A 17,416-nucleotide genomic window follows, 5' to 3' on the forward strand; every position below is an offset into this window, starting at 1 on the left:
TACAGGTGTGTGTACGCATGCATTCTGCAGGCACTGCAATCATGAAAGCATTCTGGTAAATGAATGGATAAAGTGCTCTTCTCATTAATCCCCAACAAAATGCTTCTAAGCCACCACATAAAACAACAATCAGTAAAAGAATATTCTGTCCAGATCATGCCATTCAAAAGGGCACTGTCAGTACCCACTGACCCACTCCTGAATAGTTCAAGCATTGCTAACAGCTTTGCCTTTTTAATAGGAAAGATACATTGCATTTTACCTGTAAATGTATTACTCTAAAGAATCATCTAAAAGCTAAAACAGTAAAATTCACTAGGAGTTGCTCATTCATACATATCATGATTACCAGGTGATTCATTAATGATGGATAAACAGTCATAAAAATCGTTATAAGTCAATTACTAACAATTAATGTAAGCAATAACACTGCATCCTCCCTCCCCTCGCCTAACACAACATATAGCCACCACCCACCAATCTCACCCAAAGCTCCTCCTAAAAGATCAAAAGCTATTGATGCTGATGCATACTGGGGGGGGTGGGGGACAACAGATACAAGGTGCCTAATGTCAGGGAAATGAGAGGGAAAAAGAGAGAGAAATAAAAAGTATTCACTGGAAAAATGATATAGATTTACATAATGCCCAGCCGAGTGTCACTTCTAAAAGTGGGAGCCAGATATGTTGATCTGCATTGCTAAAAATTCAAACTAGACTAGATTAAATAAACAAGATATACAGAAATTTACAAAGAGTGAATCAAGAGAATTCAAGTAAAATTAGTTTAGTAGCGATGGTACAAAGACAAAATAACCTCTATTGGATAAAGGTGAGGGTAAAAGTAGAGAGGTCCAGAAGAAAAATGAGGCAAAATGGGAATATTAATAGAAAGAACAGAAGACATGCAGAAGACCAAAAAGTAGAGACTGGTGGACAATCCCCAAAACAAATGAAGAAAAGTCCTACAAAAGTTTCAGAAATAAAAGAGACAAATGAAATCAGCTAACAAATGCATAAGATAAAAGTTTGTGAAGAACAAGGTATAGGTGATGCATAGATTTAAACCATACTGGCTGATAATTTGGATTTTTAGAGAATGTACAGATTTTAGTAAGTGTATGAATTCAAGAAACAGGGAAAAGATGAAAGATCACTCTACCAAACTTAATAAACAATGTAGGTCTACCTGACACCATATACTAAACTTGCAAATAAGGATGGAGTATATGTAGTAAGGATGGAGTACATGGAGCTTTAGGTATGGAGAAAACAAATACAGAAAGTTATCAAGGGGGTAGAAAAGGAGGGAAGGGGTTATTGGGACACTGCTTTAAATACCCAGCTGAGCTGAAGATGGAGAAAAAAGGAGGAACAGAAAGCCTAGGCCTCAGTAATTGGAACATTCTGAGTCTGGAGTTATCAGAAATGTCACTAGGTGTCGTATTACCTTGACTTGTCCAGAGTGGAAAAGAGATGGGTTTGCCTCCAGTGCAAAGAGCAGGATAATAGAAGATAGGAGTATAGCTTTGACAAACTGGAGAACAGCCAGTTGTCTCATCTTTTTGCAAATTCTGGCAAGCTTGTGAAATTTAGTAATGTGAAGTAGGGAGACGTGGCATTAATTTCAAGGAAGTGAAGGGAACATGTACAAGTGATCAGAAGGAGCATTCTTCTGATCAAAAATATAAGCATATAGAAGGTTTTAAAACAGGAGCCGTAGGCTGCAAAAGCGGTGACCAAGTAACTAAGTCAGGATTGCTAAGAGCAATATTAAGGGGCATAAGTGAAATATTAAAAAGTAACGAGGGGAGGTTATAGTCCTGTATGGCACCTTTTTAGATATGAAAGCTTTGAAAAGTTGGCAAGTTGGTGAGAATTAACACCACTGGGGAGGAAAAGAATGTTTTGATCAGCTTAATATAGCCGTTACCAAAACACAGAGTACAAAATCTTCCAAAGAAGATTTCAGTTCAAGCGGTTAAAAGCCTTCCCCATATCAATTGGCAGAAGGAGCTCTAGGTTGAGGCAGGGTGGGATAAATGTCTATAGTACATAGAAGGAGACAAATGGTATCTGCTTCCTTATGAGAACAGTTGGTCTGATCTAGGGGTGCTAAAAGTTTCTAGAAGTAATTTAGGAGGTGTCCCATCAGGCCCTGGGTGATTTTCCAGAGATTAAGAAATCTAAATCCTCAAGTTCTGACAATGTAATTGAGGAATCCAATGTGGTGGCTGAATCTGCGGAAAGACTAGAGTGAGACATGTTATCTATCTAGAAATAATAGTTTCTGAAGGGTAGGACTTTAGAGTTTTCAGAGGTCTAGTTTCTTACTAACCTTTGAAATCAGCATATTAGAGAATCTGCCAACATTCTCTAACCCATGTCATATATTTTAGGCCGCAAGTTTCATAGTGTTAAACAATGACAAAATTATTACAGTTTAGGATATTTTTTTCAAATCTGAACACATTCTGGACTAATAACCTGGATTCCTCAATGCACACAAAATCAACTCTCTTGCAACATAAGTAATCAAGGGGACTTGTATGTTTGACATTTACTCCAATTCCTTGGACATTCAAATAGGAAAGGTAAAGATTAGCAATGAACACAATGAAGAAAGACAAAAAAGATGTAGCAGAAGAAAATAAACAAGAAGATAGAAAGTATCAGGACATTTCTGCATTCACACAACTCCTCCCCCATTGGAACGACACATATCTGAAACAGGTTACAGTGCTCCCCTCCCAAACCCTGCCCCAAATCAACCAAGTGACAATTCATATTCCAGAACCCCCAATTGTGCTATGCCTGTGAGCACATACTTTAATCTCTAAAAGAGAACAGCTTAAAGTAGAACTACCGCAGGCAACTAGCCCACCCACTACAAATAAAGAGGAACATGCCAGTACCTTGGAAGTTAGACGGCCTCTAGAATTAACTTCATATTGTCAAAGATCATGTTTCCTGAAGTACAGTATGTGAAATATTCAGATGGAACATATATACTGTAGTTGCAAACGCATTTCACAAACTTTTCTCATCCATTGGTACGGCCTGCAGTTGCATTGAAGTTGGCTTTCATAGTACAGATTATAGAAGTCTTTTTGCCTACTGAAGATTTAACCTGGTGGTCAGAATAGTTGAAAAACTTTAATATTAATGGCTTTGGGTGGGATGAATTATAATAAGGCACCCAGATTCTAGGACACTTCTCCACTACAGGAACAAAATCACGCAAGGATGGAAATGAAAAAAAAAGACAAACTTATTTAGAAATTCAGTAGCATTTTTATTTATAGAAACTTCTTTAATTCCCAAGATTCAAACATTATTGCTGTGGTTTCATTCTTTCAGTTCCATAAGCTTAGAACTAGTGTGGTGCTTGGGTGTCACCCATTGCATGGCTGCACTCAGGTCCTAATCTGGGATCCTGAGTTGGTTTGTCATGTGGTCGGTGCAGCAATGTGCTGTATCAACGTGTGCTCCTAACCTCTCATCTTATAACCTTAGAACCTAATGGCCCCACCTAACTTTTCCCATTCACGTAATCTGCCTATTATGGTGACTGATAGTTTCTATCAGCGTTCTGCATTCCAAACACATATTCTGCTACTCAGTATTAACTTCTTTTATGTCATTTCGGAGAGTACAAAACTTAGTATGTGGCGAATAGTTGCTTGACCACAGTTTGCATCAAATTATCAAAGAGAGCATCCATATTTTGTCCACCAGCATACTGAGGCATGTCGCCTCTATATGCAAAGATTTCTTTATGGGACTGGAGACTTCAAAGTGAGACCTTCTCAATCTAAATGCCATCATCTGATACTAAAAAGTAAGTAAGAGTTTTTTTTTTAAATATAAGTAATATGGAGATGATGAGAATTATAAATTGAGGAAAAAGTGTGCCCCAGGAGCTGCCTCAACACACATTAATCAGCCACCAAAGGTTCCATTGTCTCCTGGTTGGTTTATTTTGTGTTGATCAATAGCTGCTGCATTTGTGCCACTATTTTTTATTTTCTATTCCAGTTACTTGGCATACTATAGACACAAACAGTATTAATGATCAAGCCAAACACAAAGCAACAGGGATACTAAGATGAATGCTGTGGTATTCATACCTGCATCACAGACAAACCTGGATAGGGCACCAGTCCACTGCAGGGTACACACACATATTAATAATACATTACATTTATATAGCGCTTTTCTCAGTACTCAAAGCACTATCCACACATGGAGGAACCAGGAGTCGAACCCACAATCTCTCGTTTGCAAATCAGCACCACTACCGCTGCGCCACCTGTGAGGACAATACCACCACCATCTCCAGGCCAATTAACCAACACCGCATTTCTTTGGCATGCCTGGAGGAAAAGAGTTACAGATGTAGTAAGAGTGTGCAAAATCTAACTTGGTGAGTTGGTGAGGTGATGAAAACATTGTGTGCCATAATGTAAGTTGTAACAGTAAATAATAGATCATAAAATGAATAATGAGAATTTACAACAAATTGCTCCATTTTTCCCTCTTTACTACTGAGCTGAGGCTCCATTTTTGAGCTATTTAATGCAGTAATTGTTTATGCTAATTTTATGCAATTTCTTATTTTGCACATCCACTTTTTAATGCTAAATCATGTACCCAATTTTATGCAAATATTATTTATGTTAATTTTATACACCATTTTATTATTTTGAACAGTGATTTTTAATTTTATGCAGTATTTTGTTTTTGCTAGCAATTTTTAATTGTACACATTGATAATTTTTTCACTGTCTTTTCTTTTTTGCATTAAGCGCTCCTGGGCCACTTTAGAAAAAAGGGTCAAAGTAATCAACTGCTATTGTTATGAAATAAAATTTGTTTCAGGAAACAAAGTTCAGTAATTGGTTGCCTGGGTTTTTTGAGAAGCATTTTGCTTCAATGACTAAAGCAAGAACTCGTTGATGGAAGATTCATTTTCTTTTCAGCACTGTCAACAGTATGAAAAACACAAATGATAATAATGAGTGAATTCAAAAGCTTATACACTTATACATGATGTTGGTATCCAAGTGTATTATATTATGCTGACAAATTCTTTACTTGAAGGCTAAACATATAAATCCGAATCTGCAGGTTTTCATTCCCACCAATTATTTATTTAATTGGACCCTTCCTTTAATGTGTTTTCTTGTGTTAATTCAGAAATTACAAACTGGTAATGCTGAATCATTACTACATGAAGCATGTATGTGTATTAGATGGGGATGAATTAATTCTTTTTTAATTCTGACATTTACTAGGCTGTTTTTTTTTAATGTTCAGGCAGTATAGCCTCTTTAGCATTGCGTTTACTTAAGGAAAAACAAGCCAAAAATGATTTTTATTAACATGAAAAAATTACGTATAACAGAAACACGGAAATACCAAGATGTCAGCATAAATACAGTAGAAAGGTAGGTCTAGTCACCACTGCTGTGCTGATTGTGGATTTAATACACATCTTTTGTGTGACATGATTTGAAACAACTTTACTTTGCAATCGGGACAGTGTAAGTGTGTTTCTTGTCGCACTTTTCTTTTTTTTTCTTCTGTTGCTTGTACTTGAGAAGGTAGAATGTCAGTGCCGGACCTGCATGATCAGTATGCCTGCTGTGTTATTGCAGGCTACCACAGTATAAAGAACGACTTTACACACGGCACAACAACACAAACATTGACAGTCGCTTCATTATGAACGGTGCTCTGAACTAGTGTGGTGCTGAGGTGTCACCTGTTGCATGGCTACACTCGGGTCCCAATCTGGGATCCTGAGTTGGTTCATCATGCGATGGGTGTGACAATGCGCTAACAGCGCGTGCTCCTAACCTCCTCTTAGGAGGCTAACATTTTGTCTGTTCTTGAACATGGATCACAATTATTTTGCCTTTTTTGTCAGGCAGCTACTGTTGCACCATAGTGAAGTTTCACACAACCACATTCACCAGGAATCTCACAGCGGATCAGTCATATGGTGTTTCACTTTCCATTTTAAGGTCTGATAACCTAGTTCACATTGTCATCACTATTACTCAATCCAAGGAATGGTTCAGTTTCAGTTCGTTCTAAATTTGCCTTAACTGGATTTTGTTTGCCATTGTGTTTTTCATTGAATGGTTTATCATATATGGGAGTTTTCTTGCATCAATGATTCAGGGGCTGCTGAACAAACAAAATAATGATTTCATAGCCTTCATAAGCCATATTACATTTCAAAATGTATAATGCCAGTTTAAAACTTAAGAACAGTTAAAACAAATTTAAGATATGATATTAAGGTAGGTGCTAAATATATAGTAAATGCTAAAATGGCTTTCCTGGCTATGTTAAGTGATTTAATTCATAAGGCATGGGGATTTAAAACCAAAGACCAGCCTGTTTCTGGTTTTGGTTGGATGGCCACTTTTTTCCCCAGTGAAGCACAGAACCTTTTGTCCAGTGACAAAGAGCACCCTTTTCCTTTTTTATATAATACAGGGTGGTCTGCAGGATCTCCCTTCCAGACAAGTGGGTCTCCATTCAGCACCTTTTTGCTAATAGGTGAACTCTAAGCCGATTTATTCTTCAGTAGGAGGCAAATTTTAGATCCTTGATACACACACCCCGAAGTTATCAAAGAAAAAGCAGAGAAAGTCATACTTTGAACCGTGTTTTGTTCTGCCTGCAGCACTCTTTGGACATTTTAATGATGAAAAAATGTTTTGAGTGATTAAGAGGCAAGTGCAATTAACAAATGATGGATCATAAAACTTTGTAGTAGAGCACAAGAAGCAAAGTCCTTCAATTACCAAACGTCAAGTAGTCCTACAAGTCCAACATAAGATGAAAGTTAGCAGTCTAACCAAATAGCAGCTGGGGAGCTATGCTTTCAAGAACTGCTCATCACATTCATCAAAGAACGGCTTAGATCTTTCTAACCTTGGGCACTCAATACTTTTCTGCCATTTTCAGTGAATTCAGTGTAACATCAAAGGTCCACAAAAAAAGTGGTCACTGGTGTGGGTTGTGAAGGTCCTCAACATATTTTATAGTACAGCATTTATTAGTATTGAAAAATAATTTAGTTTTCAGTCTTTATGAAAGCTAAATAAGCAACTTATTGTGGAAAGAGCAGGTTACTGTATGTATTTCATACAGGAACATATATTTAGCCCCCAGATTTTTATTTTTTTATTTTTTTTATTATGGAACATTAGAATTAGTGGTTGAATTGACAATCCTAAACATGTTCTTGGTCTGCCCTGTTTCTCTCCCTGTGATCTCTAACAATTGGCATCTTTAGCTCCTTGGTGATCTACAGAAGCAGCAGCTCTGCTCTGAGGTCCTCTGGGACTGTCAGGCTCTTTAGCTTGTCAGAGAGTGAACTCTTGTAGAGGAATCTTATTTTAGTAACCTGGACTCACAACCTTTTTCTTTCAGTGACTGCACAGTGTCTTGAGTTAAGATACTACAAGTGAGGAAATCATACAAAAAAACAAAAATGAATGGAAAACACAAGAAAAAAGAAAAGCTGAAAATGTGACTGATTTATATTAAATATTTGGAGGTGATACTGCCAGTAGAAGAAGCAAGAGATCCACAGTCACCATCTCTTCATAAGTAGCAGTGCATAACAATTGGAATCCTGGGAAATAGTGATTTACTTTGTATTTCATTTAACTAGGAGTAGTTAGTTATGCTGTGCTGCTAAAATAAAGCCAATAAGTATTTTCTTGTCTGGACATTTTTCACAACAAGCCTTGATTACTACATTTTCTCACTGCCAGTAGTAGCCGCATGTGTGACAATGCTAGCCCCTACAAACCCCCTATTCCCACATGGAATAGATGAGCTGATATATGAGGACGATTCACAGATGAGGCCAGAGGATAGTGGAAAAAGTGCTCAAGTGCTTTTATTAAAAGAAAAATCAAAACACAAGTAAAACCAACAAAAGTGTCAATTGTGCAGTGTTCTAAAAGTACATAAATAAATCCATAAAAATCCAGTAAAAAGTGGGGATAAAACAAAATCAATAAATAAATCCATTAAAATTAGAGGTTAAAAATGCAGACTAACTTCTTCCAATCTCAGTCCACCTCATTCTCTTTCTCCCCAGCTCACCCATTGCTTGCATAGCCGGCAGAGACTCAGCAGCCACGAGCTCCTTTCGGCCGACCTCGATCTTGGCTGAACCCAGGCATCACGGCCAGACCATCCAAGGTCGGCTCTCCTCCCTTCTTCCTTCGTGCTCCTTTCGCACTTTTGAAGCCTGGGGAGGGCATCTGCCTTCTTGCCACACTCCACTCGAACAGTCAGTGGGGCGAACTAGCCCCTAGAGTACCACAGCTAACGGTCCCCCCGTTTCCTTGTGCTGACCCATATATATACACTTGCGTCTCCATGGGCGCAGCGCCTTAATCACATGCTGCAGGAAGCCAATGTAGTAATTGAGAACGATCGCACCCACATGTACAGGTGTCACTTGCTCCAACTACCTCATTAACTCCCTGTGGTTTTGTAGTTGTGACCAAGGAGAGCAACACGGCTCAATGGATTTAAAACTTGGCGCTTTTTTTTGAAGCCGCAGACCCGCTATACCACAGCATGCACTGCTAAAACACAGTGGCATATCTTGACTGGCACAGGTCCCTCCACTGGCTCCCTGTAGCAGCATGCATCAAGTTCAAGTTCATTGATTCTTGTCTGCAGGACAGTCAATGGTTCAGCACCTACTTATGTGAAGGTCCTGTGCTCCTTCATACACAATCAGGTCTGCTAATGGATCTCATGTGGTGATACCACCTCCGTAAAGCATCAAATCTCAATCCAGACTCTAAGCACGTAAAGCTCTTATCTTTTGTGGTGAGCTCCCCACATTCATCCAGGCTGCTGACTTCCTCAATGTGTTTAAGAATAATTTGTAGATCTTCCTGTTTTGTGAACATGTAATGGTTTCTGATGCCATTCGTTTAGTAGTTAATATAAGGTTAATTAGTCTTGTGCTTTTAATTTGTTAAATGGCTGCTTAATATTAAGGTCTACAATGCTTTTCACTTGTTTTGGTCAATTTTTGTAACCTAGTCTTGTAACAGTCATTTCAAAAAGCGCTCAAACTTGCTAACCAAAATGGAATTGTTGATATCTCTAATAACAAATTCAGCTCGTAAAAATGTAGCTGTATGTTTCTTGGAATAATAACTTGCCCAAGACATTAAATGATACAACCATCCATCCATTTTCCAACCTGTTGAATCTGAACACAGGGTCACGGGGGTCTGCTGGAGCCAATCCCAGCCAACACAGGGGGCAAGGAACCAATCCCGGACAGGGTGCCAACCCATCACAGAATGATACAACCTCTTGCAAAAAAAATCTCAACTCTAGTCAAAATAGAAGTACAGACATCTCAAGTTGAGATCTTCACGGAAGTTAACAAAGATTGTCAGTTTCGTACTTCATAGCAGATAGCTGTAATTTGCTTCCTGCCTAGTTAGAAAACTACTCAATTATATTTAATATATCTAATGTACTAATGTCTCATCAAAATTAATTAGGATGGCATTAAATATTAAAATGGCTTTCCTAGCATGTGTATAGGAGAAACAGATAAAGCAGAAACGGCCACAGAAGACAAAACTGGCGAAGACATACAAGCAAACCTGCCGGTACTGCTGCAATCACGGTAATACTCAGAGAATAAAATAAATTGCAATTCAGAAAACATAAACAAAAACAATGAGATGATATATGCCAAAACAACATTTAAAGACCCTTACACTGAATGTTGCTGAATTGAGTGTAGCATTCCTTGCCGGTCCATGGCTTGAAAGTAAAAAAGCAGTCGTCCAGAAGGTCTGAAAATTACTTGACAGTTGGTGCATTTGCATGTGCTTTAATAAAATGGTTATGCATAGAAACATAATGTCTAAAATGCCATGTAAATCTTCATTCAAGTTAGAGAAACTGGCTTATTGGTCTATGAGTAACCTGATCAATGCAGGTGGACTTCTTTGCCCAGTTATTTGGTCATGCAGGATTGTGTAGTTTTCACAAGTCCATAATGCCAGCAGTCATGGGTAGAAGTGTCCACAGCATAAATTACATGAGGTAAATGCTTGAGCGATTGCTTTATTCCTTCTCCTGGCTGAAATATACTGTTTAAATATTTCAGAAACTGCTACATTTTTGTTAATGAGCTGAACATACAGTGCTGAGCTCAGGAACATAGTCTTAGGATTAGAGGTTGGGGAAATTTGCAATGTGTGTGTTATGTAGTCCAGTTACTTTTTAAAGTAACCTAATCCAATATTTAAGTTTATTGAATTAAAATATGTTATATTATTCTCCCAGAGGCAAGAAGCACACATACTGGTATGGGTTCAATCACACAACCAAGCAGAAAGGATTGTGCTGCGTGCAACCCAGCAACAGGAACATACTATTAAGTGTGCAAGTTTCATTTTAATCCAGCTGTTTGCTACACATACGTTACAATAATGTGATCGGGTGATGCAGCAGCTTGCGTTCATATCACAAAACATCTGTGCCTCAGGTCGAGGATGGAATGAGGGGATGGATATTATTTACTTCACAGGACTAAATGTAGTCATACAACACAAGAAAATTATCCAATTTTATTTTGGCTCTGGTCAGTTTCATTAAGGTTCGTATATGGGCTTTAATACTGGACAGTCAAAGATGCAGTTTCTCATATAAAGCAAGACAAACTAACGTACTGTTTATGTTTTACATTTTATAATAAGTAACCATATAAAATATTTGAATCCTTTTTTTAAAGCAGTGTAACTACATTCCTTTTAAAAGTAATGTTCCTCAACACTGCTCGGGCATTAACATATAGTAGCCTATTGGACTGTTCATCCATCCATCCATCCTCTTCCGCTTATCCGAGGTCGGGTCGCAGGGGCACCAGCTTAAGCAGAGAGGCCTAGACTTCCCTCTCCCCGGCCACTTCTTCCAGCTCTTCCGGGAGAATCCCAAGGCGTTCCCAGGCCAGCCGGAGACATAGTCCCTCCAGCGTGTCCTGGGTCTTCCCCGGGGCCTCCTCCCGGTTGGACGTGCCTGGAACACCTCACCAGGGAGGCGTCCAGGAGACATCCTGCTCAGATGCCGAGCCACCTCATCTGACTCCTCTCGATGCGGAGGAGCAGCGGCTCTACTCTGAGCCCCTCCCGGATGACTGAGCTTCTCACCCTATCTTTAAGGGAAAGCCCAGACACCCTGCGGAGGAAACTCATTTCAGCGCTTGTATTAGCGATCTCGTTCTTTGGTCACTACCCATAGCTCATGACCATAGGTGAGGGTAGGAGCGTAGATCGACTGGTAAATTGAGAGCTTTGCCTTACGGCTCAGCTCCTTCTTCACCACGACAGACCGATGCAGAGCCCGCATCACTGCGGATGCCGCACCGATCCGCCTGTCGATCTCACGCTCCATTCTTCCCTCACTCGTGAACAAGACCCCGAGATACTTGAACTCCTCCACTTGGGGCAGGATCTCTCCCCCAACCCTGAGAGGGCACTCCACCCTTTTCCGGCTGAGGACCATGCTCTCGGATTTGGAGGTGCTGATTCTCATCCCAGCCGCTTCACACTCAGCTGCGAACCGATCCAGAGAGAGCTGAAGATCACGGCCTGATGAAGCAAACAGGACAACATCATCTGCAAAAGCAGTGACCCAATCCTGAGTCCACCAAACGGACCCCTTCAACACCCTGGCTGCGCCTAGAAATTCTGTCCATAAAAGTTATGAACAGAATCGGTGACAAAGGGCAGCCCTGGCGGAGTCCAACTCTCACTGGAAGCGGGCTCGACTTACTGCGGCAATGCGGACCAAGCTCTGACACGGTTGTACAGAGACCGAACAGCTCTTATCAGGGGTCCGGTACCCCATACTCCCGAGCACCCCCACAGGATTCCCGAGGGACACGGTCGAATGCCTTTTCCAAGTCCACAAAACACATGTAGACCGGTCGGGCAAACTCCCATGCACCCTCCAGGACTCTGCTAAGGGTGAAGAGCTGGTCCACTGTTCCGACCAGGACTAAAACCACACTGTTCCTCCTGAATCCGAGGTTGACTATCCGACGGACCCTCCTCTCCAGAACCCCGAATAGACTTTTCCAGGGAGGCTGAGGAGTGTGATCCCTCTATAGTTGGAACACACCCTCCGGTCCCCCTTTTTAAAGAGGGGGACCACCACCCCGGTCTGCCAATCACAGAGGCACTGTCCCGATGTCCATGCGATGTTGCAGAGGCGTGTCAACCAAGACAGTCCTACAACATCCAGAGCCTTAAGGAACTCGGTATCTCATCCACCCGGGGCCCTGCCACCAAGGAGTTTTTTGACCACCTCGGTGACTTCAGTCCCAGAGATGGGAGAGCCCACCTCAGAGTCCCCAGGCTCTGCTTCCTCATTGGAAGGCATGTTAGTGGGATTGAGGAGGTCTTGAAGTACTCCTCCCACCGACCCACAGCGTCGAAGTGAGGTCAGCAGCGCACCATCCCCACCATATACGGTGTTGACACTGCACTGCTTCCCCTCCTGAGACGCGGACGGTGGACCAGAATCTCCTCGAAGCCGTCCAAAGTCGTTCTCCATGGCCTCTCCAAACTCCTCCCATGCCCGAGTTTTGCCTCAGCAACAACCGAAGCCGCTCCGCTTGGCCTGCGGTACCTATCAGCTGCCTCCAGAGACCCACAGGACAAAAAGTCCTATAGGACTCCTTCTTCAGCTTGACGGCATCCCTCACGCGGTGTCCACCAACGGGTTGGGGATTGCCGCCACGACAGGCACCGACCACCTTGCGGCCACAGCTCCGGTCAGCCGCCTCAACAATAGAGGCACGGAACATGGCCCATTGGACTCAATGTCCCCACCTCCCTCGGGGCGTGGTTGAAGTTCTGCGGAGGTGGGAGTTGAAGCTACTTCTGACAGGGGACTCTGCCAGCCGTTCCCAGCAGACCCTCACAACACGTTTGGGCCTACCAGGTCTGACCGCATCTTCCCCACCATCGAAGCCAACTCACCACCAGGTGGTGATCAGTTGACAGCTCGCCCCTCTCTTCACCCGAGTGTCCAAGACATATGGCGCAAGTCCGGCGACACGACCACAAAGTCGATCATCGACCTGAGGCCTAGGGTGTCCTGGTGCCAAGTGCACATATGAACACCCTTATGCTTGAACATGGTGTTCGTTATGGACAATCCATGGCGAGCACAGAAGTCCAATAACAAAACACCGCCGGGTTCAGATCGGGGCCATTCCTCCCAATCACGCCCTTCCAGGTCTCACTGTCATTGCCCACGTGAGCATTGAAGTCTCCCAGCAAAACGAGGGAATCCCAGAAGGTATGCCCTCTAGCAACCCCTCCAGAGACTCCAAAAGGGTGGATACTCCAAACTGCTGTTGGCGATACGCACAAACAACAGTCAGGACCCTTCCCCCCACCCGAAGGCGGAGGGAGGCCACCCTCTCGTCCACCGGGGGAAACCCCAATGCACAGGCTCCAGTGGGGGCAATAAGTATGCCCACACCTGCTCGGCGCTCTCACCGGGGCAACTCCAGAGTGGTAGAGAGTCCAGCCCCTCTCAAGGAGATTGGTTCCAGAGTCCAAGCTGTGCGCCGAGGTGAGTCCGACTATATCTAGCGGAACCTCTCGACCTCGCGCACTAGCTCAGGCTCCTTCCCCTTCAGAGAGGTGACATTCCACGTCCCAAGAGCCAGTTTCTGTTGCCGAGGATCAGACCGCCAAGGTCCCCGCCTTCGCCACCATCCAACTCACACTGCACCCAACCTCCTTGGCCCCTCCCATAGGTGGTGAGCCCATGGGGAGGAGGACCCACGTTACCTCTTCGGGCTGTGCCCGGCCGAGCCCCATGGGTGCAGGCCCGCCACCAGGCGCGCCATCGAGCCCCACCTCCAGGCCTGGCTCCAGAGGGGGCCCGTGACCCGTCCGGCAAGGGAAAACGTCGTCCAAGGTTTTTATTCTTCATTGGAGGTTTATTGAACCGCTCTTTGTCTCATCCCTCACCTAGGACCAGTTTGCCTTGGGTGGCCCTACCAGGGGCATAAAGCCCCGGACAACATAGCTCCTAGGATCATTGGGACACGCATACCCCTCCACCACGATAAGGTGACGGCTCAAGGAGGAGCCTATTGGACTGTTGTTGCCACTAAAATTACAAGTCAGATGAGGCATTTCAGAGGTTGCTTCAGATCCTCACTTGTTTGTGCCCTTTATATAGATGACTGCAAGAAAAATAACTTGGGTCAATGAATGTTAACAATGCGATCAAGGCACTCTTCCACTTTAGTGTCATATTGAGACCAAATGAAGTGTGAAAGGTTGCTTTGCATGACGGGGGTGCAACAAACGTAAGCAGGATTGACAGTAGACTTCAGAAAAAGCAAACTAAGAAGTACAATAAGGCACATCACGGCAGTCATGATCACAAGGCTCCGACAGTGACACTGCTATTTACAGGAATCCTGTCAATTAGCCAGGGTTTTATGAGCTGACAATAACCGGAAAAAAAAATGAAAATTAAACAGAGTGATTAAATGAATGGAAAATACAGCTGCCATGTTCACTTAACTGCAATGGGCTGGCAACCTGCCCGGTGTTTGTTTCCTGCCTTATGCCCTGTGTTGGCTGGGATTGGCTCCAACAGACCACCGTGACCCTATAGTTAGAATATAGCGGATTGGATGATGGACGGATGGATGTTCTCTTAATAATCTAGTTGCCATATATTGGCGTTTCCCTTTGCTGTGAAACCCTCCAAAATAAAAAATAAAATGTCAAAGAAGAGACATTCTAGAGGTGTACTAAGCAATAAAGCAGATCTTCTGTACATATAATTTTGCTGAAAACTGGTCAGCTTTTCAACTTTGTAGGGATTCTGCACACTACCTATGGCATATGGCATAACCTGAGGTCAGGTTCATTGACTAGAGGCGAATGCAGCAGCATGTGAGGCCTTGTCACATTCTGTCACATTCCACAAGTCTGACATCCCCAGTGACTCAGTCTGACCAGTCTGTGCTTCAAACAGGTTTGACTTTGTCTTTAGTTGTAGGGTGGGCTATGTGTGCCTCAGAGCTGACAACCAATGAATGCAGAAGAAGGCAGAAGCACAATTTGTAGACTACATTGAAAAAGAAAAAGGAGAAACTGGGGTTTAGAACCACACAAACACAAGGGAAGCCAGTCTGTCTGAGGTCTCATGTTTTATGTACCACAACAGAATAGGAAAAAGAAATAAAGGACTGAAATTGTGGATGAACTCACCATATCTACAAAGCTTTCACATAGCACTAGGGTGGTTGGGTCCCATGTCATTAGCTGCCAGAAAAAAAAGTCAAACTTGTGATACTCTGAAAATATGAAACTGTACTGGTAAGGTGTCATGGAGTTTTGTATTTTTAGGCATCAATATCGGCAGCTGCACTTGTCAAGTTTGAAAGACCAGATGTTGTGTAATGTGACACCAGTTTTAAGTGCTCTCTGTGCTCCAGCTGTTACCTTCTCCAGATGCTATCTAAGAGTGCAGACTTTTTAAGTGTGGAAGGTTACAGTGGGCCACAATTGAAATGCCCCAGGGTTGAACAGGTCAGTGGTTGTGCTGCTTCAAATGTCAGGGTGTGATAACACTTTTTACAACTTTAAGATCATATCATTTTGGTATAAATAACCAGTCAGTGTCTTCACTCTCTGCCCTTTTCTAGAAATCTTGTGAAACAAAGGACCCCTTGTCAGTGTTTCTCCAGCCAGAGTGCAAGAAATAATTTCTCACAGATGTATCTAGCAAAGAATGACACCCAACACAAGAAAGCATACTAACAAGAAAATGCCAGTGATAGTGATAATAATCAGAAATGTATATACACACACATATATATATATATATATATATATATATATATATATATATATATATATATATATATATACACACACATGCTTTACAGTAAATGAAAGAACAATAGTGCAAAAGCAGGTTATTTATAGGACTTGTAAGCTGATTAAATAAATGGACCACAGTGACCCACTGAATAGTGCTGACCTTCACTGCTGCCAGCAGCCAATCGCTGTGTTCATTTCGAAGGGAGGAGTGCCAAGCTGCTGGATTCCTATCCAGATGTCGTCGGGGTACTAAAGCTTGGTTTTTACTTTCTGAAAATTATCATTGGTTTCATTTGTGGATAACATTCTACTAGGGTCTGACAGCACCTACTGGACGTGTAACGACACTCCGCTGTAGACCCCCATTACCAAGTGAGTTTGTTGTATTGTATACAGTTGCAATGTGCCCTGACTTGACTGATGTGATTTGGTTTCATGTGTCTTGTTTTGTGTTTTTTTTCTTCTTCTTCTTTATTTTCTATATTTTCAAGGGACCCTTGGTGAAGACCAACCAGACCACTAACTCCTCGGCTGTGTTTCAAAGCGGATCACGCATGTACAACATATAGGCACTATATGGAATTGTATTCATGATTGTAAAGACAGACCTTGAATGCTGTATGTTTACTATAAACTTAAAAAAAAAAATACTATGCAAAATGACATGTTTAAAAAAAAATATCTTAATGTATCAACTTAATTTACTTGTTTTGAATTGTTTTAGAATTAAAAAAAAAAAATTCTGACTCTGATGTACTTAACAGCATTGAAATGCATGCATTACAATTAAATGGGTTACTTTTTTAATTTATTTGAGTTCAACAACAGAACTTTAGATTATTACTTTGTGTGTGTGTGTGTGTGTGTGTTGGACAACATTTTATTAAGCTGCATATCGTAGTTAAAATGTCCAACTTTTGTACAAGAAAATGGTTATATTAAAAAGAACAAATGCTTACAAGTTTAAGTAAAAAGGTTAGTTTCAAAGTATTGCAACTTCAGGTCTCTTACATTTTTATGAAAATAAACTCAAATCCTGTTAAGAGCAAGAATGCAGATTAATTTAAACCAAGGAAACACAAACAATGTAATTTTTACTTATTTTATCTCTTTGTGTTAAATAGAAAGAAGTGAAAAATAAATGAATTTCCTGTACATTTTGTTGTTTTTTGGTTTCTAATTAAACCGAATCAAAGAACACACTGTGGTAGGCAAGTCAAGCAGTTTTAGGCCAAGTAACCAACACAAATAAATATGAATCTTAAATGGCCTGCTCTCCTGCCTGCCAAAGATGACCTTCTAGCTTGACACAGCAAACACTCATCCAGTGTTCTTGACAGATTTAACATCCCTGCCTTCCTCTTTCCTGTGTGGTTTTCACATGGTCTCCTCGTGTCTCTCTGGGTTGCCCTCCTTCACCCAAAGGCTTTCAGGTCAAGTTAATTCAAAACACTGTGTGCACCCAACGGTGGA

The 17,416-nt window shown here is 41.8% G+C and overlaps 1 protein-coding gene across 2 annotated transcripts in view; it reads left to right on the forward strand.

The window, feature by feature from the left end:
• Positions 1–17,100, forward strand: part of map6d1 (MAP6 domain containing 1) — a 67,130-nt gene extending 50,030 nt beyond the window's left edge. For both annotated transcript variants that reach the window (XM_039761660.1, XM_039761666.1), the window contains one exon: positions 16,435–17,100. In XM_039761660.1, the coding sequence (XP_039617594.1) occupies positions 16,435–16,512 (78 nt within the window). In that variant the 3' untranslated portion in view covers positions 16,513–17,100. The remainder of the gene's footprint in view (positions 1–16,434) is intronic.
• The last annotated feature ends 316 nt before the right edge of the window (positions 17,101–17,416 follow it).

This window comes from Polypterus senegalus, chromosome 1 (genome assembly GCF_016835505.1).
Source record: "Polypterus senegalus isolate Bchr_013 chromosome 1, ASM1683550v1, whole genome shotgun sequence".
Classification (NCBI taxonomy): domain Eukaryota; kingdom Metazoa; phylum Chordata; class Cladistia; order Polypteriformes; family Polypteridae; genus Polypterus; species Polypterus senegalus.